General features: G+C 35.7%; 1 protein-coding gene across 3 annotated transcripts in view; it reads right to left on the bottom strand.

The window, feature by feature from the left end:
- Window positions 1-25,522, bottom strand: part of Lerp (lysosomal enzyme receptor protein) — a 441,548-nt gene that overhangs the window by 280,611 nt on the left and 135,415 nt on the right. For all 3 annotated transcript variants that reach the window (XM_090379899.1, XM_090379900.1, XM_090379901.1), the window contains exons 17-18: window positions 10,537-10,717; window positions 4,504-4,806 (exon numbers count right to left, since the gene is read on the bottom strand). In XM_090379899.1, the coding sequence (XP_090236025.1) occupies window positions 4,504-4,806; window positions 10,537-10,717 (484 nt within the window). The remainder of the gene's footprint in view (window positions 1-4,503; window positions 4,807-10,536; window positions 10,718-25,522) is intronic.

The following is a 25,522-nucleotide window of genomic DNA, read 5'->3' as shown; positions in this document are numbered from 1 at the left end:
TCTTTTCTGAGCCATTTCTGGGCAGAATGGGGCAAAACGTAACCTAATATACCAGTAACAAGAGCGAAACAATGAGCGCAAAGACAACAAGTGCAAAAAAGCAGGAAATGCAAGTAAAAAAAAATCTACAACCACTAAGACACACCCAGTTTTTAGACCCCAAATTTTTTGAAGAAGAGTGTGTGTCTTATACATGGGGAAATACGGTATTCTTCTCTTCATGTAAAATGAAGAAAAGAATATAACGTGGATAATTAATAAATATCATTAATGTGTGTATCATGCCCAAAGTCTGCTTAGCTGTTTTGTTACTTTTGTAGCTTATGCTTTCAGAGGGTGCAGAATTTATTAAAAAAATAATTTCAATGAAACAGAATAAAATTTTTTGCACTCAGAACCACTCTTATAAGGAACAACAGTCCTGCTTTATATTCCTGGACAAGTTACCATTTCATACATAATTTTTTTATTTTTCAAAATGTTATTTACAAATTTTTCACCCTGTGAAAACATAAGTTGCAGAAGCAGAAATAGTCTCACTAAGCTTTCTGCACTTTAAATGCTTTCCAAAATAGGCTTCCTAATTCTTCAATTTCAATTTGCATAAATATTTTATTGAAGGAATATTGATATTTGAATTGGAATTTTAGTAGTACTCGGAACTTAACTAGAATAAAACCTTCATTTTTCTTTATTTAGAAAGAACCAGTTTTGCTTTCAAGAAAAAAAACAAGCGCAAAAAAGCAGAAATGCAAGTAAAAAAAAAATCTACCACCACTGTATAAGACGCGCCCAGTTTTTAGACCCCAAATTTTTCGAAAAAAAATGTGCGTCTTATACATGGGGGAATACGGTAATCCTTCTACCCTGACACACCCCTTGAAGTTATTTAGGTTTGTTTCCCAGGCTTTATATTCCCCCTCATTTGAAAAGCTGCTACCCTCAGAACATCTTATCAACATCAGCTGTTGTGGCAACAAACACGAATTGATGAGGTGAGTGCAAGCATTACTTTGACCCATATCATCAGATAGATGTAGATCTAAATTACCCTTCTCCCCCCCCCCCCAACTAGCCGTTTACCTGAACCCTTGGGCTATCCACAATGATACTGCAGTAAAGATGTTATTAATGGCTGTCACTGTGACATTATCAATGACACTATCAGTCTCAGAGTAGAGCAGCAGCAACTCATTATGCCCTGGTATATAATTATTTTACTTTTTTAAAAAGTTTACTGTATTTCTATATTTACAGATCTATTAATGAAACATACATCATGAAATTGAACATTGGCTATTCACAGTGGTAAGGTTATGTCTGCTGAAAAGATAGATTTCCAGTATTCATGTTCCAAAACTAACATACAAGGACAAGGTGCATGATTTAAAAAAAGAAAGACACACAAATAAACAAGCAAACACACAAAATGTTTCCTAAGCTCAAACTGCAGTCACCTATAGAAAGAAAAAAAAAAAATGGTTGCAAGTGTTGTTTTTGTTTTTAAATAAGAAACTATCTACACTGAGATGGCTTTCCATTAAGATCACTCAAAACTAACTGTGCACAGTATTCTAGTCTCAACAGACTATCACTACAGTATTCAGATGACTGCCGTTTAAATGAGGAATGGGCCACAAGCATTAGCTGAGTTCCAGCAGGTGGACAGTTGTTGGAGCCAGATTAACTGGGGGAAATGGAATCTAATATCTCAAACATTCCACCTTTGTCCAGTGTTCCATAATGCACAGAGATTTCATCAAGACCATCTACATAAAAAAAAAAAAAAAAAAAAAAACTTTAGCCATGTCCTGTGTACATCACAAACAAATCAATTGGAAGAACCACAGCCCCATGCAGGCTAGCTACATATTAATGCCCAAAGGGGGAAGGAGAAGGATCCAATCTACTCTGTCCAGGAGAACAATAATCCTACAGCAGAATTACTACAAAATACAACACAGGAGGGAGGAGAGAAGAACATAATCCACCTCAGTGTGGACTATGCATCAGACACTAGAACAATTAGGCTATTATAGCTGATAACCAGGGTGCTACCCCTGCTGAGCCATTCACAAGAAAATGCACCTGCAATGGGCAAAAGAGGAGAGCCAATGGAGAGCAAATGAAAATGGCACACCTAGTCTGATAAATTACTCTTTGAACTGCATTACAGTAGGGCCTCGACTTACGATGACATCGACATCCGCCATTCTCAGGAACTGATATACCATCCATACAATCTTTTATTTTAAGGACCGATGATATATGCAGGTACCGATGGCTTTCTGATATAGCTGGAACTATACATGAGTGGAAATTTTCAGGTGCGTGCCACATGGAACATCACTCGTACGATTATTCTCAAACCAATTAGTCTTTGTTACTGTTCAACAACATTAGCGTTCAACATGTGGTGCACGGAACATCACTCATACGATTGTTTCAGATCTATGACGATCTGAAACTTTCAGCTCTATCAACCAATGGCAGTGCTATGCTCTTTGAAGACTTTGAAGCCAGCAGAAGCTGGTTCGAGCACTTCAAAAAAAAAAAGGGCAAATATCAAAAGTGTTGAAAGGCATGGGGAGGCATCCAGTACTGATAATAAAGCAGCTGAGACCTTTAAAATTGAATTCCAAGAGTTATTTGATCAGGAGGGTTATCTTCTCCAGCAGGTTTTTAATATTTACGAAATCAGCCTCTTCTGTATGCAAATGCCCAGGAACACGTACATCACTAAGGATGAGACTAGTTTACTGGGCATAAGTCTATGAAAGATAGGCTCACTCTTCTGTTGGGTGCCAATGCCTCTTGATATTTTAAGCTGAAGCCTTTGCTTGTGTATCACTCTAATACCCCATAGTATTTAAACAACAAAAGGTCGACAAATGCATGCTAGGAGCGTTTTGGCACAGTAACAAGATGGCCTGGGTTACAGGATATGTCTTCAATGAATGGGAACTTGAAGTTTTCTGTCCTTCAGTGAAGAGTTATCTTGAGAAAAATAAGCTTCCTGTGAAGGCATTGCTTCTGCTGGATAATGTGCCAGGAAAATGATCCCAACCTTGTTCAATCTCTTCAGGTACAATTTGACTTTATTCAAGTCAAATTTTTGCCACCCAACACCTCTCCTCTTCTTCAACCAAACCAGCAAGTGATTGCAAACTTCAAGAAAATCTACACCACAAAAATGTTTGCAAGTTGCTTTGCAGAGGCCTCTGGTGAAAATGCTCTCACCCTTAAATATTTTTGGAGGTCGAAGTTCAACATGCTGGGCTGTGTGAGGCTGATTGTAAGTTCTTGAAATGATGTTTCCACCAGGTACTTAAATTCAGCCTGGAAAAAGATCTGGCCTTTAAATATTCATAACATTGACAGATTTGAAGATTATGGTGCTTTGACAAATAATTTTATCACTCTTAGTAAATCAAATGGGTTTGGAGGTTGGTGAAGAGGATGTGGAGGACCTTATCGATGCTCATGGATGTGAGTTTACAACAAAGGAGCTATGAGAGTTGGAGAACATTATGGAGAGTGACACTGGACTTCACAAAGCTACAAAAAAGTCTTGAAAATCAGTCCACTCAGACTGTTTCTTTGCCAGTAGCAATCAAAGACTAAAAAGAAGCTTGACACTTGATATAGTCCCACCACCACTATGCCACCATTAATTTCATCAGCTCTGCACTTCAAATCTGTTTTTGTTTGTTTTTTATTTATTTTTTTTATTTTAAGATGTTCTATGACTATTTATTAAATAATCTTTATAAATTTTTTTTTTTTTTTTTAATGTAAAAATGAAATATAACATGCAAGAAATACCTATTTTATGTGTTGTTGGGGAACGAATTACAGGAAATCAATGTATTATTGGTTTCAACTTAAAATATTTTCAACATACAATGGGTTTTGTGGAACGAATTACCATCGGACGTTGGGGCCCCACTGTATATGAATGGAGGGTGTGGGGTACACAACATTAGGTTTATTTTGGAGATGACAACACCACACTGCATTGGATAAGCAAAATTAGGAACATTTAATAAATAATAAACAAACATACAGACATTAATTAGTGTATCATGTCTATACACAGTACATTAATCGAAGGTGGATATTTGTAAGGGAGATACCCAATGGTATAAAGGTTGACAACCCAGTTGTGAAAATAATTCCCCAATATGAGATATGTCAAATGGTGTTTAGTAGTTTAAAACTTAATATAAATGTTGTTCCAAATGTTGTGGAATAAGCCATTAGACATCTGGATTCTGTACTATAACATATCTGACAACTGTAGGATGAAGTATGATCAGCAATGGTGGACAACCTCCAGACCTTGTGGAGTCTAAGCCATGATGCATCTCTGGGCTATGCTGCATGCTAAAGATAGCACAACCACATACTAGGCAGATGTTCCTCATGCAAGGCTATTTTCACGTGTATCCTTAAAATCTAAAATTATTAAAATATAAAATCTTAAAATCTTTAAAAACTCACCAGGACAGGAATATTTCTTTGTTGGATTCAAAGGTCTACATAAGTTGATATGATATTTCAACTCCTTATATTCATAATCTGTAACTTCCCAGTTTGTTCCAGTATTTTTAGTCAGAGCAGTAAGATCATATTCATTTCCATGATCATCTGAGAAGACGCAATGATGGTCATATAATTGTGGCTGACATACTATTAGAGTTTCAAAATCAAAGTAATAAGTTAGACCTTCTAGTTTAACAAAACTAAGTCCTCCAGTAGTTTTGTTCCCACAACGGAATACAATTACTACTTCTCGTGTTTCAGCTGAAATAGAAACAATTCAAATTTTAAAAGCTATCACTAATATACTGACATAAATTATAAAAATAATTTTTAAGAAATAATAAAAAAACACTATAAACTATATTTGGAAATTAACACAAATGCTGTGTTGAATAAACAAATAGAATTTAATGCATTAAATCACAATTCTTTTCTTTTTTCTAGCACACGTAGTTTTCATAATATAACTGCTGATAATATCAGTGCAAGCTAATTAAGATGTTTGAAACAGCTTATAAAATAATGCTTCTCTGAATTAACCTTTGCCATCAACTGTGGGGAGATGCTACAGTTGCTTCAGTGATGGAAACAGTGCTCAGGCATGCTCTTTATAAATAACTATAATTTGAAGTACTGATTCTCAATCATCAAATGCAGACGTTATAGGAATAACAGAGATATGATGTCACTCAGAAACTCAGACATGAGTGATGCTGAATTTCAATATGGGGAGTGCAATGTATACAGGAATATAAGCACTGGGTAAACAAAATTGAGAGTAGGAGTGTGTTATGGGCCTAATGACTGATGAGCGTACCAAACAGGTATACAGTCAGTTCTGCTATACCGTGCATTTCACAAAGTGAATTTTCTCCAACACGACTGATATATTAGGGAACAATGCAAGTATAACGCAATTTTCGCATTGACTCATGCACAATTTTGTCTGCGAGTAACACCAAGTGAATGCAAAACCTGGCACCAAGCTGAACATAGTGACCTGTGCAGCAATACATACAAGTTTAGGAAGTTTAAAAAATGTCAACGTGTGAGAGCAATATTTCCCATTTACTGTGGTTATATTGGTCGGAGACACACTTGTCATTTGCTATATTCACAAGATAACATGTGATAATGTAGGCCGAATCATGTTTTCAGGAGCTCACATTTTTCTGTTAAAACAGAAATTTCTGTGAAGTGGGATAGCGTGAGCAGAGAAACACATTTCTGGAAGTCACTACCATAAAACAATAAAAACAATTTGCAGTTCCCAGTTTATTGGGCTTTTCTTAGCGCAATCTAATTATAAACAGGTAGTAAACTTGATCTTACTGCATTTGCGATAATACCGACAGCTGCAATTCTGTGGGTTTTTACCTTTTTGTGGCGAAATGTGTTCCCCCCCCCCCCTCCATGAAATCTTCATCTTCAATCATAGAAAAAACAAATAAATTTTCAGAATCTTCTCCATAAACTTGTCTCACTTATGCATTCCATTTTTGTTGTTATTGATTACTTATCTTTTTTACTATTTTAAATTTTACAATCCAAAAAAAAGAAAATGTCAATTAACAAAAATATCAATTGTGCAAACTTCGTATCTTGTCAAGGTAAAGTGCTATATTTTACTGTAATATTTATTTCTTTATTAGACATTTAAGATGTTTAAACCTGTGTTAGCAATTTTATTGGGTTTCTAACTTTTTTTAGCGTTTTACTTAGACTGAACTTTTTCTTTTCTTTTTTGAGTGCTCTGCCCCTATCCCTATTTTTCCCATAAGCTCTGTTGCTTTTAATGCATGAAATACCATAACACGGAGATTTTCAGGAACACATGTACCGCATTATAGCAGAACTAAATGTACAGAGAAACAGAGTGGGCCAGCAAATCAGAATGTCGCATAATGGGGGAATTTAAGACGACAATGTTATTCTGGTTATCAGCAGTGATTCTTCACGCATTAAGGATCTGTAGGTAAAACGCCCACTGGGTAGCAGCGATCAGTGTATTAATGTGGAATTTAATTTAAAAAATCACTACTTTCAAGGGTAAAGGGAAAGGCTTTTTCTTTCGTAAGGGTGACTACAGAGGTCTCAGAGAGTTTTTAATTGTTTGAAGTGATACTAACCGATGATATTACCAACAGCAAATGGGAATTAATCAGGGAAGTAATCAAAGAAGCTACTAGACTTTTAAACCAACAAAGAAATACTGTTCAGGACTTAGATCTAAATGGATGTCTAAATGAATTATTGAGACACATGGCACAGAAGAAAAGTGCATGGGTTGCATATAAATTATAAGGTGCTACAGAAGCCTACAATAGATATAAATTAGTCTGTAACCAAGTCACAAAGGGCGTTAGGCAAGCTAAGGCAGATTATGAGAAGTCTCTGGCAAAGAATGCAAAGAAAACAGAAAAAACTTCTATGCTTATATTAAGAGTAAAATGAAGGAGTTGAATTACAATCAGCCACTTAATATCTATGGGTTAACTTGTTAATTCAATTTGTCCACAACTTGAACAGGGTTGCGAACAAATTGAATAGGTATTCTGCATCTACAGTTACACATGAATTCTTTAGGGAAGGGGATGCCAAAAATTTATCAAACTAAAGAGGAACTAAATGATTGTGATAACTGAAAGGAAAGTGGAGGGAGGAGAAATTGTTGAGGATAGACATAAAAAGGGCACCTTGGGGCAGATGGAATGAAAAGGACCTGGGGATAATAGTGTCATCTGAAATAAAGTTCTCTGAGCAGTGCAAACAGGCTGCCAGGTCAGCTCATGGGGTTTTTGTCAATGATATACAGGAATTTTTCTGGCAGGGCTAAGGAGGTGATTATTCCTATTATATACGGTATGGCAGGCCATCAGGAAGAGAATGGGAACCAGGACAATCTTCTGCATGCAGAAGATTGTCCTGGTACTGTGGGTGGACAGAACCAACTTCATCAGCTAGCTTGAGCACTGTCATAAGATCGAGCTGAGGTCCATCGCCAATCAAAGTTAAAGAAGTCATGTGCTTTTACTTCTGATACTCAGTTATCCTGTCTCTTTATATATGCGACTATGCCACATAATTTGCGTTCAAGAGTGCATGTACATGGAAGTGTTGCCACTACTTTTTAAATATCAAGTACATAACCATCACAAAGCGAGAGAGAGAGAGAGAGAGAGAGAAAATTTCGGACAAGTGTGGCAACACAGCCATGTACATTCACTCACAAAATGCAATATTTCCATTTAAAGAAAAGTAAGTTGAGTACAGGTAGTGTAGTATTTTTCAGTATTGTCCTGAGTTGGATTGTTTTCGATAACAGTCAAGAGAACTAAGGCCATCAGGCATCAGTGGCTATGTAAAAATGGGGGATAAAAAACCCAAACTTAGCAGCAGAAACTAGAAATGGGCTTACTTGGTCACCAACAAACGAAATCCCCCATATCTCACCGAAGTGAAGGCAAGTAGCTTAACCATTATACCAAGGCGATAGTGTAGTGGCCCTTTGGAAATTTTAAGGAACTGTCACTTCCAACTTTTGCCAGATCCTCATTTACAGAAGGAACAGAGTTCACTCATTACTTCTTTCATCTCGCACCAGAAGAAATTCTTTCTGCGGTAAGAAATGAGTTTCTTTCTTTCTTTTTCTCTCTCTCTCTCTCCCCTTCTTGCGATCTGCTCTGGGTGGGGGGGGGAGTGTTCCCTGACCTGGAGTAGCCCTAGCACTCTCATGCTAGTCTTTCTCTATCTGTCCCGTGTGGGATGATAAAAAAAACTCTCTCTCTCTCTCTCTCACTCTCACTCTCTCTCTCTCTCTCTCTCTCTCTCTCTCTCTGCCTGCTGACATCCTGGCCGACTCTCTCTTCCTTTCCTTGACCAGGCTGTGGGATTTAAACTTTTTTTTTTTTTTTTGCATTCTGGGGCCCCTGGGGCTCCCTATACCAGGTCAGCTCCTCTCTCACCCTATATGTTTTATTTATTTATTTTATTTATTATTATTATTTTTTATTATTTTATTTATTTATTTTTTTTGTTTGCATTGTTGTTCTCTAGCAATCCATCCTGGATTGGGACTTCCCCGGGCCAGGATAGACCTCTTTTCTCCTTCCCTCTCTTCATTTTATTCAAGTTTTTCTTTCCTCCCTGGGAAACTCATTCCTCAGGGAGGAGGGCATGCAGATAGTAGGAGAGGCCTTGCCCTCCTTCTACTAGGGACGAGTACCTGGAGGAAATTGTCCAGGTGATCACTCTTCCAAGGTAGCCAAAACACATCACACACATACATACATAAGCTCACAAACACAGTTTTTCTTTTCTGTCACTTTTTCCTGTGCAGGATGAAAAACTCTCTCTCTCTCTCTCTCTCTCTCTCTCTCCTTCCTTTTCATCTAACTCCATTCCTGCATGGGATATTCCTATGTAGCATGAATTTTTTTTTTTTTTTTACACGACACACACTGGCCTTACCTTGACAGTCTGTAAAAACTGAACAGAGCAATGAGGCAGAGATGAACTTTTGTTCTAGGAGCCACCCGTACAAAAACGCAAATGGTCAGGCCACATCATGAGTACTGCATACAGGTCTGAAAACCCCATTTTAGGAAGGATATAGAGCTACTGGAATAGGTACAGAGAAGGGCAACAAGACTGGTGAGGGAGAACAAAGGGGTGCTCTTACTAAGAAAGACTTCAGTTTTGCAAATTGCAGCATCTTTAGAGTATGCACCTGCGAGGTGATCTGACTGAGGAGTTTAAGGATTTGAATGAATTGAGCAAACAATGTTGTTGAGAATATCATGCTCAGACTATACACATGAGGAAGCATAAATTCAAGTTGAGGAAGGATAGTTGCAGAATAGTTGTGCAGGAGTTTGCCTTCAGGTAAACTCCTACATGTCTATTCTGAAACTATCAACCACCTGTTGGCTGTTGACTGCTAGTTCCACCTGCTGATTATGGAAGTGGATAGTTTGAATAAATTCAAGGAAGACCTAGACAGACTACTGAAAGGGATGGATGGTGAAATGGCTTTTTTTTTTTTTTTTTTTTTTTGTTTTTGGCTGATGCTGTATAAGCTTGCTTTCTTATATCATTTGCCACTACTAATACTACTAAATACTAATACTAAAATTTGTGCCTCACAGATGAGCAGGAGCAGCAAAGAATGAGCACTTCACCAAACGTCAAAAACAATTTTACTTTCATCAATTGTACTGTCACTGGAGATGAATGTTGGGTGTTTCAGTATGACCCATAGATGAAGAATCAGAGCATGCAGTGGACTTCAAAATCATCGCCAAGGCCCAGAAAAAATTTTGTTGACCGAAGTCCAGGATCAAGATGATGCTGATCATATTTTTCAACATACAGGGTGTGATTCACAAGGAATTTGTATCCTTGGGAAAGAGTTAATGCTGCATTCTACGTACAGATGCTTTAAAGACTATTGAGGTTCATTTCCCAGAGAAAGGCAGTGGGTTCTTGTTGCAAGGTAATGCTTCTGCCCATTCCACACTTGCTGACATTTCTGATGAAACGTGGCACTGTACAGACTAACCATCCACCCTCCACTCCCAATTTGGCTCCAGCTGACTTTTTCCTCTTTCCCAAGGTGGAAAGTGCTCTCAAAGGAAAGAAATTCCAGGATATTGAGGATATAAAGAAAAAATTAACTGTCAAACTGAAAATCATCTCTTTGGACATCTTTTGCTAACTCTTTCCAGAAACTTTTAGAACAGTGTAATAAGCATATTCAATTAGTTAGAGATTACTTTGAATAAAATTAAAACCATTTTTGAGCTCCTTTACTTTGTATTCTTTTTAATGCACCAGTCTGAGAACTTTATTCCCACACTTCATACATTGATAAGGAAAAAAAATAAAATAATAAAATACTTAATAACAGGAAATTTTTATATAAAGAGAAATGACAAATTTTATTATAGTGAAATAAAATTTATTTTTCAAAAAATTCCATAATTTCTTTACCTGATCCATCTTTTATTCCAGTATAAACAAGAGAGAGCTGATCTTCTATCAATCTTAGTCTGTAATTATCTATCAAGCCCAGCACCTTTGGCTCACCATATGTTTGAGTTTCACAAACAGAAATATTGTATTTAGATGAATCCAATGAACATGCATTCTGAAGTGAACCACATATATTTAACTGCAAAAAAAATTGTATTCAAATTCGAAAACAATTCTTTAAATAATCAATCACTATGTCCATATTTCATTAATTTAATTTATAATAACCATGTCTTAAAATAAAAGGATCCAAAGGTTATTAAAAACTATTTAAAGAAAATGTGGTTTTTTTTTGCTGCAAACCTCTTTTTTAAATAATCACAAACACAAATAAAGTTGTTGAATCTATAATAAATGAATAACACATCTTACAGTATGAGAAAACTCAGAATATAAATTCAACCCTGCCTCCTTTTTACAGCCATCTTTTGCAACTTGTGCAGTGGTGTATTACAATAAAATTTGTATTATGGACCACTACTTTTTATTCAACTATTCTGCTCTCTCTCTCTCTCTCTCTCTCTCTCTCTCTCTCTCTCTCTCTCTCTCTCTCTTTTAAAAGTTTACATTGTGACATTTTACAGCATGGTAAACTGCAAAGGAATTGATAAGTGTATACAGTACATAAGTTCTTATAGGTATAATGTCACAAAAACCAAAAATACAGGCAATAAGCAATGTGACATTTCTCTTATTGATGCTGTTATAATATTTATAAAGCATACGTATAATTATAAGGTATAATACTACTGACTTATAATTATAACCCTCATCCTCCATACCGGCCTTTTCAAATCTGCCACTTGCCATGTATATTTCATGTCAGAAATAGAGGTCTTACTTTTTGCTGTTCTTTCTTTTGATTTCGGCTGCTGGCACTTGAAAAGGCATTGAAGTCATAGGATACACAGAATTTACTACTTCTTACTTAATTTACTTCTTATTAACTTCTGTCCCTCTGTCCCTTCCTTGTTCCCCACAGTTACAATTTCAGTTCTGTTAGCCCTTTACCTATTCCTCTCTACCTACAAGTGTGTGTGTGTGTGTGTGTGTGTGTGTGTGTGTGTGTGTGTGTGTGTGTGTGTGTGTGTGTGTGTGTGTGTGTGTGTGTGTGTGTGTGTGTGCGTGTGTGCGTGCGCGCGCTGCGAGCGCGTAAAAATGGATATTCAATGTAACCCCTTAAAGGTAATGTTTAAAGAGTTACATATGAAAAGAGGAATACATTTGATGAAATGGTTTCAGTAAATGCAGAATTAATATATCAGGTATGACAAATGCACCTAAAAGCACAAAGCAGCATTAAAGGATGCATAAATGGATGTGAAAGTTACACAAAGTGCCAGTAACTAGAAGGGTGAGAAAAGTAGAAAAAGAAATGTAGTAGATTTATGAAAGAATGTTAATATCCTAGAAGTCATGATGAATTAAGTAAATTATGGGCTGAATTGCCAAGCCAATATAAAGTGGGGGAACTGTAAAGTAAAATTAATACATCAAAATACTAATAAAATGCAAATAAAAATAAAATGGTGTAGCTGTCATTAGATATTGGGGGAAACATTTTTAGTAAATGGTCTAATATAAGTAATGCAAAAATGCTTTGATCTGATGTCAAGCTGAAATAAATATTGATACATGATCAGGTATTTCATCAGGAGGCTACACCTGATGAAATACCTGATCATGTATAAATGAAAGGCCAAAAAAGCAACGAAATTGAAATTACCACTTTCTAACACAGTATTTTTTTTTGTGAAAACCCCAAACACAAGAGGTTGGTTGGTTGGTTGGTTAGTTATTTGGTTTTTAGAAGCATTAGCAACTAAGGCCATATTGCTCCGGGAATATGCAGTGGTCATTTCCTGACCTTTCCGCATCCTCCGTATTTGGTGGTGACGGGCTCGAACTACGGTCTAATCAAGAAGCATGTGCTACGCACTGCTGCTCTTTCCCACCTGGCTACGGAGGCGCCAACACGAGAGGTATTAGAACCTATAATACTTAGTACCGTGCTTGAGTTGGAGGTTGAGAAGATGAAAGAAGATATTTGTTGACATTAGACTTGAACTTCTGTAGACCGTATAAGTACCGAGAATTGCTGCACAACACAGGGGTTGCCTGTATCTCAAAACATTTTATGATTCTTGTTTACCATATTCTGATACATTTACTATTCAGCTTATTATAATGCAGCCCCATCATTTGGTCTAATGTGTATACGTTTTTGCCACCACATAATTCTTTATATATTTATAGTAATGTTTAATTTTGTATGACTTATCACGGTAAAGCCATAATATTCCAACCACATTTCTTTTTCTTTCTCCAACGCTAATTATAAATTATCTCCATGCACTTGTATTCCAAATATGACATATTTTCCCGCTATTTTGAATTTCTTCGCAGCTTACTATCAAGCCTGCTTCGCTGCTATAAATTGCTTTATCATGCAGATATATTGCTTATTTGGTTGAAGCCTGCATGCAACATCTACTCTACTGAATTTGTGCACTTCATCTCCCCGCCTTTATTTTTCTCACCAGCTCATTTTCGCTGCGCATTTCTTGAAATACTCCAGGTATTGTAAACTTTCACTGTCTTATCATACTTTTGGTTTCGTTTTTCGGCATGTTTCGACACATTTTTCCTTTCAATACTGGCATTTGGTATTAGCTCCCTTTTATACTAACGCTTACAAATGCCAGAGCCTTTTGTAAGGCTCTGGCATTTGTAAGAACACAACCCCAGCACACTTAGTGTTATTTAATAACTTTTTCTATTCTTTTTATCTTTCTGTTGTCTGATTCTAAAGTTCTTCCCATTCGTTAAACTATTAGTGTAATAAGAACATTCCTATTTCTATCACTATTTTTCATCTTTATTTATTTAAAATATTCCTTTTTCCCTTCCCCATCCCCAATTTAATACCTCACCCTTATACCATTTGCTTTTTCTAAGTTATTTTTTAAAATACATTGATTTCCTATCTATACAAAATTAAATCCTTCACTAAATTCTACATATTTATATTAAACATAGTGATATTAACCATTTTTATCCCAACTCGATACTTATTTTTACGTATATAAATTACACTGCCTTGTCCATACTGTGTTAGAAAGTGCTAATTTCATTTTCGTTGCTTTTTTGGCCTTTCACTTTTCTTCTACTACTATGGACTGGTATAGAAACAATTCCTGATGCATGGTCAGGTGTAGTCCCCTGATGAAATACCTGATCATGTATCAATTTTATTTCAGCTGACATCAGATCAAGCATTTTTGCATTACCTATATTAGACCATTTACTAAAAATGTTTCCCCCCATATCTAATGACAGCTACACCATTTTATTAGTATTTTTATGTATTAATTTTACTTTACAGTTCCCTCACTTTATATTGGCTTGGCAATTTAGCCCATAATTTTCTTAATTCATCAAAACTTCTAGGATATTAATATTCTTTCACCTTTCATAAATCTACTATGCTTCTTTTTCTACTTTCTGGTACTTTGTGTAACTCTCACATCCATTTATGCATACTTAATTCAATATATTAATATAACACACACACACACACACACACACACACACACACACACACACACACACACACACACACACACACACACCAGAGCATCAGTTATCTGGAATAAATGGTATCAGACCTCTGGTACTTTGTGTAACTCTCACATCCATTTATGCATACTTAATTCAATATATTAATATAACACGCACGCACGCACGCACGCACACAAACACGCACAGAGCATCCGTTATCTGGAATAAATGATATCAGACCTCTTCCAGATAATCGAACCAGAAATTTTTCGGATAATTTTTCTGGAAAAATTAAATAAATTTAATCTTAATGTAAGATTAAATAAATTTAATTTAATCTTACCTTATGATTAAATTAAATAAGATTAATTAAATTTAAAAAATTATAAACAAATCTCAGAAAACAAAACAACCATCCATGCATTTTTATACAAAACAGGAAAATTTTTAAATCTTCTTGGTTTTTTCAACTTACTGATAATGAGCACAGCCAATCTGTGCGCCCCAGTGACATTTGCACACACAGAACTGTAACTCGATTTTTTCTCATCTTAAAACTTGGCTCAGGAATTTCTCTTTAGTGGCTAGGGTTTTTCTTAGTAATGCTTTCCATAATAAGCCCATCTCAACATTATAAATGCTTTCTTTCTCATAATTTGCTATAACTGAAGCAAAGTTACCTTTCAAAGACACTGCTGCCGATTCGTCTTCAGAAAGTTTCTCGCCTTGAATTTCTAGTTCACATATACCGTGTCCAATTTAAACTTTTTCAGTCAACCTGTGCTTGCCTTAAAATCTTCATTACCTATTCATTTTTGATTAAAATCCAATGCTTTTTCAGACAACATTGGGCCAGACACTGGTCACCTAAACGTCTCTCTGAAGAAAACAAAAAAATAAAGTGATTGCACTCTCTAAAGCAGAATTTTCAGGTTTCAACATAGTCTTTTACCTGCTAGATCTTCCTTCACTATCCATAATAAAACAAAAAATTCTGTTATAGCTTTGGAATTTTTCTTGATATCGTAAATTGTTGAAGTGCCCACATTAAACTCTTTGGAGAGATTTCCTAAATGTTCACCTTTTGTAATTATATTAATAATTTCCATTTTTTGTTGCAATGTTAAAACTACGTGTTCTCTTTTCATTCAAAAATAATAAATCGCACAGTTTTGGGGAGATATTATTCTTACCAAATCAGGAGCTAAACTAATCTGAAATTCACTCATGGTTTCTGAGAAAACACCGGTCTCAGTGATATTTTTCTAAAGAACATTTCTGAAGGTCACGTAAAATTCTAGGGGTTACAATCATAAAACAATAAAAACAATTTGCAGTTTTCGGTTTATTGGGCTGTTTGTTTGTACAATCTGTTATAAATGGGTAGTAAACTCAATCTTTCTCTTATTAGAATCAAAATTCAATTTTCAAATGTCAGTCACTACTATAACTGGAGCTTACTGTACTACCATTACTGTACTACCATAAAAAAAAGAAAAAAGAACAGCCTTTCAAATTATTCCAGATAACTGACTTCTGGATAACCGACATTATACTGTATATACAGGTAGTTCTCGACTTTAAGAGTTAATTCGTTCCTAGCGCAGGCTCGTAAAGTGGGAATTTATTTCACATAGACATAAGGTTAAAAATAGGGGTTACGTTCTCGACTATGAAATTAGTTAGCTAATTAGTTTAGGTTTAAACAATGATTGATTTATCCAAAGAAATGAAAACGCCTGTAATGTAATAGCCTGTAAAATCAAGCAAATTACAAAAATAGAGAAATTATTTTTGACTTACAAATGTTAAAGAATATTTATTCTTCATCATCATCGACTTGTTGATCACTCATTATTGGCTCGGCGCTCGTTGGTTTGTTGCACAAGGAGTCACCTTCTTCAGAAATGTTTCAAGAGGCATTTGTTTCCAAGTGATCTCTTAATTATAAATTTCACGATTGCATGCATAAGCATTTTTTAATGGCACACACAAACTGCAACTAACATGATTCGCATGGAGTAAAAAGTTTACGAAAAAAAGGAATGAAGAGAACATTCTCAAAATTTGATTTTTATACAATTGAAGTCAGTAAAGGGGAAACAGATTTCACCATAATAACGAAAAAAACAACACAATTCTAGCTATCGGTATTTTCCCAAATGCAATTACTTCAAGTTTACTACCCGTTTATAACTGCTTGCAGTAACAGAAAAGCCCAATAAACCGGAAAGTGAAAATTGTTTTTATTGTTTTATGGTCGTGACCTCCAGAAATGTGCTTTAGAAAAATATCACAAAGGCTTTTAAAATTGATTCTTATAACAGAACATGTGATAACGATGAAAGTGTAATGCATTTTAATGATTTGAACTAGTAACTAATACAATTTACAAATCAAGCTCGCGGACCTTTTTAAGGTCACGCTCGTGAACTTAAAAATAACATTTTAGAGAGATAAATAGCTTAGTTATACAGCAAAAATTTCAACTTCCGAGATCTTGAAACGAATTACCAAAAAACAAACATTATTTATGAATGTTTAACATTCATTTTTTGCAATTAATGTTCATATTTTTGATTTTGTTGACACTTGATACTTGGGGGGGGGGGGGACTCGTAAACCCAAAAACTCGTAAAGCGAGAACTGCCTATATAAAGTCTATATAATATATAAAGTGTAATTTAAGGTCATAGTTACAGTTGATGGAAAAATAAAAATGGACAAGCAAGGTATGACAACTGCACCAAAACACACAAAGCAGCAGTAAATTTGCCGCCATGCGCAATTTAAATATTGATATATGGTTATGTATTTCATCAGGGGACTACACCTAACCACGTATCAGGAACTACGTATCTATACTTGTCCATAACAGTAGAAAAGTTAAATAAAGCCAAAAAGCACAATGAAAAAAAATTTAGCACATTCTTTTACAGTATGGACAAGGTAGTCCCAACACAGTGTCAATGAAATAAATTATTAAGGTAAAAATAAGGGTATGGTTAAAAAATATATAATTAAGTGTTTTCAGAAAGGGAAAAAGGTTTTGAAATATGTAGATTTTTGAGTAAATATGAAAAAATATTTTAACACTGGAATTATGTGGAGATTAGAATTAAAAAAATTTAGTGTTGGAATTTTGTAGAGATTAGAAGAATTAAAATAATTCAGTGTTGGAATATTAGAAGAATTAAAATAAATAGTAACAAGCACATGGCATAAGTAGAGGTATTAAATTGAGGATTGGGAAGGGATAAAGGCGTAGTTAAATAAAGACAAAAATAGAGATAGAATGAGGATAGTTGGTACGTTCGTACACCCTAATATAGCACTAATATCTCTATGAATGGGAAGAAAGGTAGAATTAGAAAGTAGAAAGGTGAAAAGTATAGAAAGAGTTATTAAAATTCACTGAGCTAGTTGGGGTTGTAAAATCCAACCTTACAGTAAAGGCTTTGTATATAAAAAAGGAGATGTATACACCAAATGCTTGTACTGCAGGGAAAAAGCAAGCAAAAAAATATGTAAGTCAAAACAGGCTTAGAAACGAACCAAAACTGAAAGTGTAATAAGGGGAACAATACCCGCAGTGTTCCAGTAGTACGTAGTGGAAGGAAGATGGTGGGAAAATAAAGTGCACATATATACAGGGTGTTTCAGTTATACATTTCAGAACTTCTAAGAGGAGTAGGGTACATCCTGACAACTCGAAATCATATAGCAATGTGGGGTCGGAAATGCTTTCCTGAAGCGGTGTTGCACACAGAAGCACCATAAAAAGAAAAGAGACCGTAAGTGAGAAATCGTTTTAATAATACATGAAAAGAAGCAAAAAGGTACATGGATTAAAGTAAGTGTTCGAAGTTTCTTCCACGGGCTACAATGCACGCCTCACATCTCCGACGCATGGACATCCGAACGTTCTGGAATACTCCAGGCGAATTTCGAATTTCTTCGGCAGCTACTGCGATTCTTGCAACCAGCTCCTCAGCATTGTCAACAGGGGTGTCATAAACTAGCAATTTCATATGACCCCAGAAATAAAAATCAAGACATGATAGGTCGGGTGACCGAGCAGGCCAACGCACGGGACCACCACGTCCGATCCACTGTTGACCAAATGTGACATCCAGGTAGTTACGAACATCTCCGCTATAATGGGCAGGGGCTCCATCGTGTTGGAACCACATTGTCTGTTGCGTCGATGCAGAAATCTGTTCATCTCTCAAAAGTTGTGGCAATACTTGCTGCAGAAAGATCAAGTAGATAGGTCCGGTTAGACGACACGGTAACAGGTAAGGTCCGATGAGGTGATCTCCCATAATACCGGCCCATACATTGACCAAAAATCGAATCTGTGCTGCACGACGTCGTATTGCATGCGGGTTCTCGACCACCCAGATATGGTCGTTATGTGTGTTGAAAATTCCTTCCCTTGTGAAGGATGCCTCATCGGAAAACAACACTTCAGCAGGAAAAAGGGGATTTGTAGCACATTTTCCAAGGTACCACTGTGCGAAAGCAATACGAGGTTGAAGAAACTTCGAACACTTACTTTAATCCATGTACCTTTTGCTTCTTTTCATGTATTATTAAAACGATTTCTCACTTATGGTCTCTTTTCTTTTTATGGTGCTTCTGTGTACAACACCACTTCAGGAAAGCATTTCCGACCCCACATTGCTATATGATTTCGAGTTGTCAGGATGTACCCTACCCCTCTTAGAAGTTCTGAAACGTTTAACTGAAACACCCTGTATAGTAGAGCAGATGGGTGTATCTAAAGCAAAACTATATTAGTGACTTAGCTACAGTGAAAAGCAATTTATAGCAGCATAACGGACTTGATAGAGAGCTGTGAAGAAGTGGAAATAGACCTCTATAGTCATATTTTCAATAAATAAGAGCATAGAGATACTTAAGAGTAGTGTTAGAAAAGAGAGAGTATATTTATAATGTAGAAATGTGGTTGGAATAAAAAGACATTACCGATATAAAGTCACAAGACATAAAAAATAAACAGTTCATAGATAAATAAAAAATATTGAACATGGCGGTAATAAAATGAATAGAGAGTAGACCAAGTGATATGACTACTATATACCAAGCAAAAAGGATGTTGTATAATCCTAGTGTATAAATCAAAATACACCAATTAGGCAGGTATAGTTTACAAAAAAAAAAATAATTAATATCCAGTCAATGAGCAATTACATATGTAAGCATTTTCAAGTCTCAGTAGAACACATTGCTTTATTACCAAAAAAAGATCAATAAACCTCTAATTCTCTAAAAACCTCAAAAATTTCAAGAAATGTTGAATCAATTCCTTTGACAAGTACAAACAATGAGCACTCTTTAAAGAAAGTGAAAATTCAGATTGTAACATCAGTAATGATGAGCGTGACAGTAGAGACACTTTTCTGGGGATTCTACAATAGTAAATTCATCCTACACTATTTTGTTTAATAAGCACATGTGAATTCATATTTCAAGGTATATGCAATAAAATATTTTTTCAAAAAATTTGCCTTCAAAAACATGGGAATGCCTTATGGCCTAGCCCATTTCACAGTCTGGAAAATATAACTGATAAGGCTCATGCACAAACTTCCTTCACCCCATTTTGAGAAAGATGTAAACTGTTTAAGAGGGTACACAAAAAACAACTAAATTAGTTAAGGGCAGAAAGGGATAGTTTTTACTAAGAGAGATTTGAGTTTTGTTAAGTTAGAGTTTGGAAACCAAGTATCTGTGGGTGACCCAATAAAGGTATTTAAGACTAAAAGGAATTATAAACGACATGCTCGGGGCACCTTTATGCAGTCACTAATACACACAAGAATGAATACATTTGAACAAAGAAGTAAGAATAAATGTTCAAAAATTTTCTTTTATTTTTTTTTGGCTAACAAAACATTAATTGTGTGTAGCTTATGTACATTAATTGTATGCAAGTTAATCTCCTTGCATCATTCAGTAAAATGCTATTTTAAGAGCACACCAGTGTATAACATCAATTGGTAGTCATTTGCTGAGAATAATTTTTCATAATTAAAATTTAAATATTATTAATTTAAAAATATGCAAGGATCTATTGTTATTTCCGAAATACAGAAATAACCCATGTTTCTGCCTAATATCTTTTTAAACCTTACAGTCACCAGAAAAGGCAAATCTGTTAAACATTTCATATCCTGAAACTGACATTATAGTAGTAGAATGTGATGCAAGAAAGCAAGTGTAGGAGCTTGTGGAGCATCAGCAAAAAAAAAAAAAAAAAAAAAATATCACACCATTCCCTCCAAATGCCTGTCCAGTTCCTCCTTAAATTTATTTAACCTATCAACTTCCACAACGACAGACTGAAGTTTGTTCCAGCAATTAACCACCTGCTGGCTAAAGGCAAATTTCCGCACATCTATTCTACATCTGTCTTTTCTTAATTTGAATTTATGCCCCCTTAGGTTCGTAATCTGAACAAGTGGAAGGATCCCATCAGAATTCAGCGTGCTCAACCCATTCAAGGCCTTATACACCTCAATCAGATCACCGCACAGGTGACTAGTTTCCAGCCACTGCAATTTGCAGAACTTAAGCCTCTCTTGGTAAGAGGATCCCATCATTCCCCTCACCAATCTTGTTGCCCTTCTCTGTAAACACTCAAACAAATCTACATCCTTCCTAAAATGAGGCCTCCAGACCTGCACGCAGTACTCAAGGCGTGGCCTGACCATTGCCTTATACAGAGGGACAATCACCTCCTTCTCGCTGCTAGCAAAATTCCTTTTTTTTTTCGGTATTTGTTGGCGCATCGGCTTCTGTGGCTAAATGAACCTCCCAAGGTTTTTGCTGTACTTTGATCCAAGCCCGAGGAGGGATTCGAACCCATGACCTTTGGGTTGCCAGGCAGGCACTTTACAAACCCGGCTAGCCCGGTCAACAAAATTCCTATATATCATTGACAAAACTACATGACCTGCCATGGCAGCCTGTCTGCATTGGTCAGAAAAATTCATATCTGACTGCACAATTACACCCAGGTCTTTTTCATTTTCTACCACCTTAAGTGTAGTAGCACACAGTTGGTACGTTTCTCTGGGGTTACTTCTACCCATATGCAGTACTTTGCATTTGTCAAGGTTAAACTTCAGTTGCCACTTCTTAGCCCATCTGCTCAAATTATCTAGATTCTGTTGCAGTAGCACACTGCCATTACTGTCATTAACAACCCTGCCAACCTTTGTATTATCTGCAAACTTCGACACTAAGCCTGATATACCTTCATCAATACCATTGATAAATATACAAAACAACAGTGGACCCAAAACCGAACCCTATGGTACTCCACTAATAACATTAGTCCACGAAAAGAAGCACCCATTGATTACCACCCTCTGTCTTCTCCCACTCAACCATCCGTTTATCCATTGTAGCAACTTACCCTTAATACCATTCTAATCCAATTTGTACAATAGTCTTCCATGCGCAGTGTCAAAAGCTTTCCTGAAATCCAAATATATGATATCAAAATTATTTTTTGCATCCAGTTCCTTTGTAATCACATCATAATATCCTATCAAATTTGTCAGACAAGACTTTCCCTTAACAAACCCATGCTGTGTCTGAATTATTGCTGCAGTCTTGTCTAGATGATCCTGCAATACATCTTTAACCAGTGACTCCATTATTTTGCCCGGAACAGAAGTTAAACTAACTGGTCTGTAATTACTCGTGTCACCCTTCGATCCCCCTTTGTGAATTGGGGATACATTTGCACTTCTCCAGTCCGTGGGGACCTCCCCTGGGTCCAAGGATGCTCTCATAATTATGGCTAAAGGTTTGCTTAGTTGCTTTGCTGCCTCCTTTAATATAACTGGATAGATCCCATCCACCCCAGGTGCCTTTCTTATGTTTAACTTCAACAATTTCTCCTCCACTTTGCTCTCAGTTATTACAAAATCATTAAGCACCCTGCTACAATTTTATAATCTTCTGCCATTTTCAAACCTTAATAACTCCTCATGTGTGAATGTAGATGCAAAATACTCATTCAGTTTGTTTGCTATCAGAGCAGGATCATCAACAGCCAAAACATCGATATCCAGTGGACCAATCAGATTCATCCCCTTCCTTTTAGAGTTTTTATTAAGTAAAGAAATCCTTGCTGTTTTTCTTAGCATCTTTTCCCAAAGATTTCTCGTAATCTGCCTTCACCTGCCTAACCTCCTTTGTGACCTCATTACAGACTAGCTTATATCTGCCATAGGCTTCTGAGTCGCTTGATAATTTATATGCATCCCATGCATTTTTCTTCTCTGTCATGAGTCTCATTAGTTCATTTGATAACCATTTAGGCCTAAACCTTGAATGATATTTCTTAACAGGCATGAAACTTTTAGTAGCATCCACGATTAATTCCTTGAATGCTTCCCACTTAGAATTTACTGTTGGTAACATCGTTAGTTGATCCCACTGTACAGAATTTAAAACCTGTCTGAGACCACTGTACTCACCTTTACGAAAGCAAAAACCTTTTCCTTTACCCCTGATGGTAATTATACCTTTAAGTAAATCCCACATCAGTACACTGTGATCACTGCCACCTAGTGTTCCTTTATCTGCAAATTCTTAATACACGAATGTTCACTGCTGATAACCAGATCAAGAGTATTACCCTCTCTGGTTGCCTCTCAAACATTCTGATGCAGAAAACAATCATCCAATAAATCCACAAAAGTCTTACTAGTGTGTGAGTGACCAACCCACAAAATCCAGTCAATATCTGGGAAGTTAAAATCCCCATTATAAGACATTCCGATTTACTAGCCCACTCTATTTCTCTGTAGAACTGTTCATTGTACTCATTCGAGTCATTAGGCCTATAACACGCTCCTACTCTTATTTTTGTTTTCGCAGTGCTTGTGTCACACCAAACTGACTCAACAGTGCACTGTTCATCTATATTAACTGGATGCACTTCTTTTGATTTTATATTTTTCTTAATTAACAGCATAACACCTCCTCCCTTCCTATCATGTTTATCCTTTCTGTACACATTGTACTCCCCAAATTCCAGTTCTGCATTCCTTATATCTGTGTGACACCACGTCTCTGATATCCCAACAATATCCACCTTTGATGTCTTGACCAACACTTCAAATTCATCAAATTTATTTACCATACTTCTAGCATCGGTATACATGCAAGTATATATGTTTCTATTCTTATTATTAGTTACCCTAACACATCCCATATACTCACCTGTTTCATGATGATTGCCATCAGTCCCTGAAACCCCCAGCACTCCTCGATCCAGGTCGCTACTTATTCTAATAGCAGTTGTGCAAGAATCACCTTCACCTCTGCGTGTGGCTACTTTTAACCTTTTAGTCTGTGAATCCCTCCCCAAGCTAGCAGTTTTCCGACCCACCTAACACTGCCTTGATAGCATCAGCAAATATTCTTGCACCCTTTCTATTTAAGTGTATCCCATCCCTGTAGAAGCAGTCTCTCCTGTTAACAAGCACAGACCAGGCTGAAAAAAATTTTACCCCTTGAGCCTTGCACATTTCCTCCAGGGCCAAATTGATTGACAGGGCTCTCATCATGTACTCCCTCCTATTGTGTCTGGGCAGAATTGCAGACACTTTCAAATTTAACCTTTAATTTTTAAATTAAAGCTGTTTCAAGGTTTAACGGCTTCTCATCAGCTGGCAGGTGGTCTCAATTAACAAATGCATTCAAAACTGTGTATAATGTATTTTGTCTACATAAATAGCTAAGCAGTGTAACTTCAATTTACAACACACAACAATCATCATGCATACCCATGATCAAAATCAAAAACAGTAAACCATATGATTTTCAGCTGATTTGATCAACTGTTAAAATATAACTGCACAACTCTATATTACTGTATGCCATATACTTCTATTTAAGTTCCTTGAATAATTAAGATTGTTAAAATAGGTACCTGGATTTTTTTGTAATCTAGTTTTAAAATAAAATAAACGAAGCTTCATTCTCTAAAAACTGTAAAATTGGCCTCTCATCACCATATATCAAAAGACAGCAAATAAATTTAACATTATTGGAGAAGGAGGAAGGTTGTCAGAGACTTGCAACCATTTTCTGCCATAAGAACTACTTTAAAATAAATAACGATTTGAGATTGACCTATCAATCTTTTCAAAGTGGACCTGTATTTTAAATAAAATATGCTGGTTGTATAATTATTATTTTATTACAAAACCTATTAAATAGGTATAAAATTTTGAAGTAAACTTAATAAATAAATCAGGCAAGCATTTAATGAGATTTCTTACACTGGAGTTCTAAAAATTATATTTTCATTTCTATCCACGATCAACAAAAAATATGCTTTGTGATCAACAACTTCTTGGCCCCTGCTCTAAAGTAATATTTGGGCAGATTTTTAATTTATTTATTTTGGCAAAATCATAGAGGGGGTAAAAGAAAAAAAAACACTACTGCTTTTTTTTGGCAGGCTTTCTTAAAAAGCTGTTGTTCTGTGACACAAGGACAATAACTAAGAGTTGTATGAACGGTTAAATATTTTTATTGCCGTTCATATTTAACCTGTCATCACCTCTGTTTGTCACAAAAATAGTCACATGGAATTGACAGGTATACCCAACTTTGTCTTTTTTTTTTTTTTTATTTCTGAAAAGTCTTTGGTATTTTTTTTTTTAATTCTGCTTGAAGCACCACAATCTTTCCTTTTCTTAATGGATTTCATTACTTATTGCATATTTTTTAAAATACAAATTTAAAATATTTGTGTTTTATACATTTTTTAATAATATATTAAAAAATGCAAATAATATAAATAATATATATTTATTCTAGCAAAAATGAAAAAACAAAGTTATATTCAAAAACTACAAACACAAAAATATTAAGAACAAGAAATTTCAAACTTAAATTCTGTGCACATATTAATTCCTTCAATTGTTTTATCAAATAAAAAAAATAAATAAACGAATTATAATAATAATCAAGGCAAGGAAACTGTTTTACAACAATAATAATAGAAATAAAAAAAAACCAAAAACACATTTTGTATGACTAAGAGGAACTACTTTCCATAGCAGATCCATTCACCATATCGGTCAATGTACCTACAGTAAAAGTCCGAAAATCCTGAAGCCAGAAATCCGGGCCACCCGAGAATCCGGACTTTGTGAAAACTCGTACTTTTAAATTTAGCGGACTTTTGTGTGTGCGCATGTGCCACAGATGCCAGGTGACAACAAGCGAGCTCGCGGTCGCCATCTTGAAATGAGCAATCAAACTGTGGCAGCACTATACTTTTTGTCCTACTCTTTCCATTTACCATATATAGCATACATATTTA

Source organism: Mastigoproctus giganteus, chromosome 8 (genome assembly GCF_048544385.1).
Source record: "Mastigoproctus giganteus isolate SK-2022 chromosome 8, ASM4854438v1, whole genome shotgun sequence".
In the NCBI taxonomy this organism is placed as follows: domain Eukaryota; kingdom Metazoa; phylum Arthropoda; class Arachnida; order Uropygi; family Thelyphonidae; genus Mastigoproctus; species Mastigoproctus giganteus.
The sequence above is the reverse complement of the archived record's forward strand: the minus strand, read 5'-3'. Positions and strand labels throughout refer to the sequence as shown.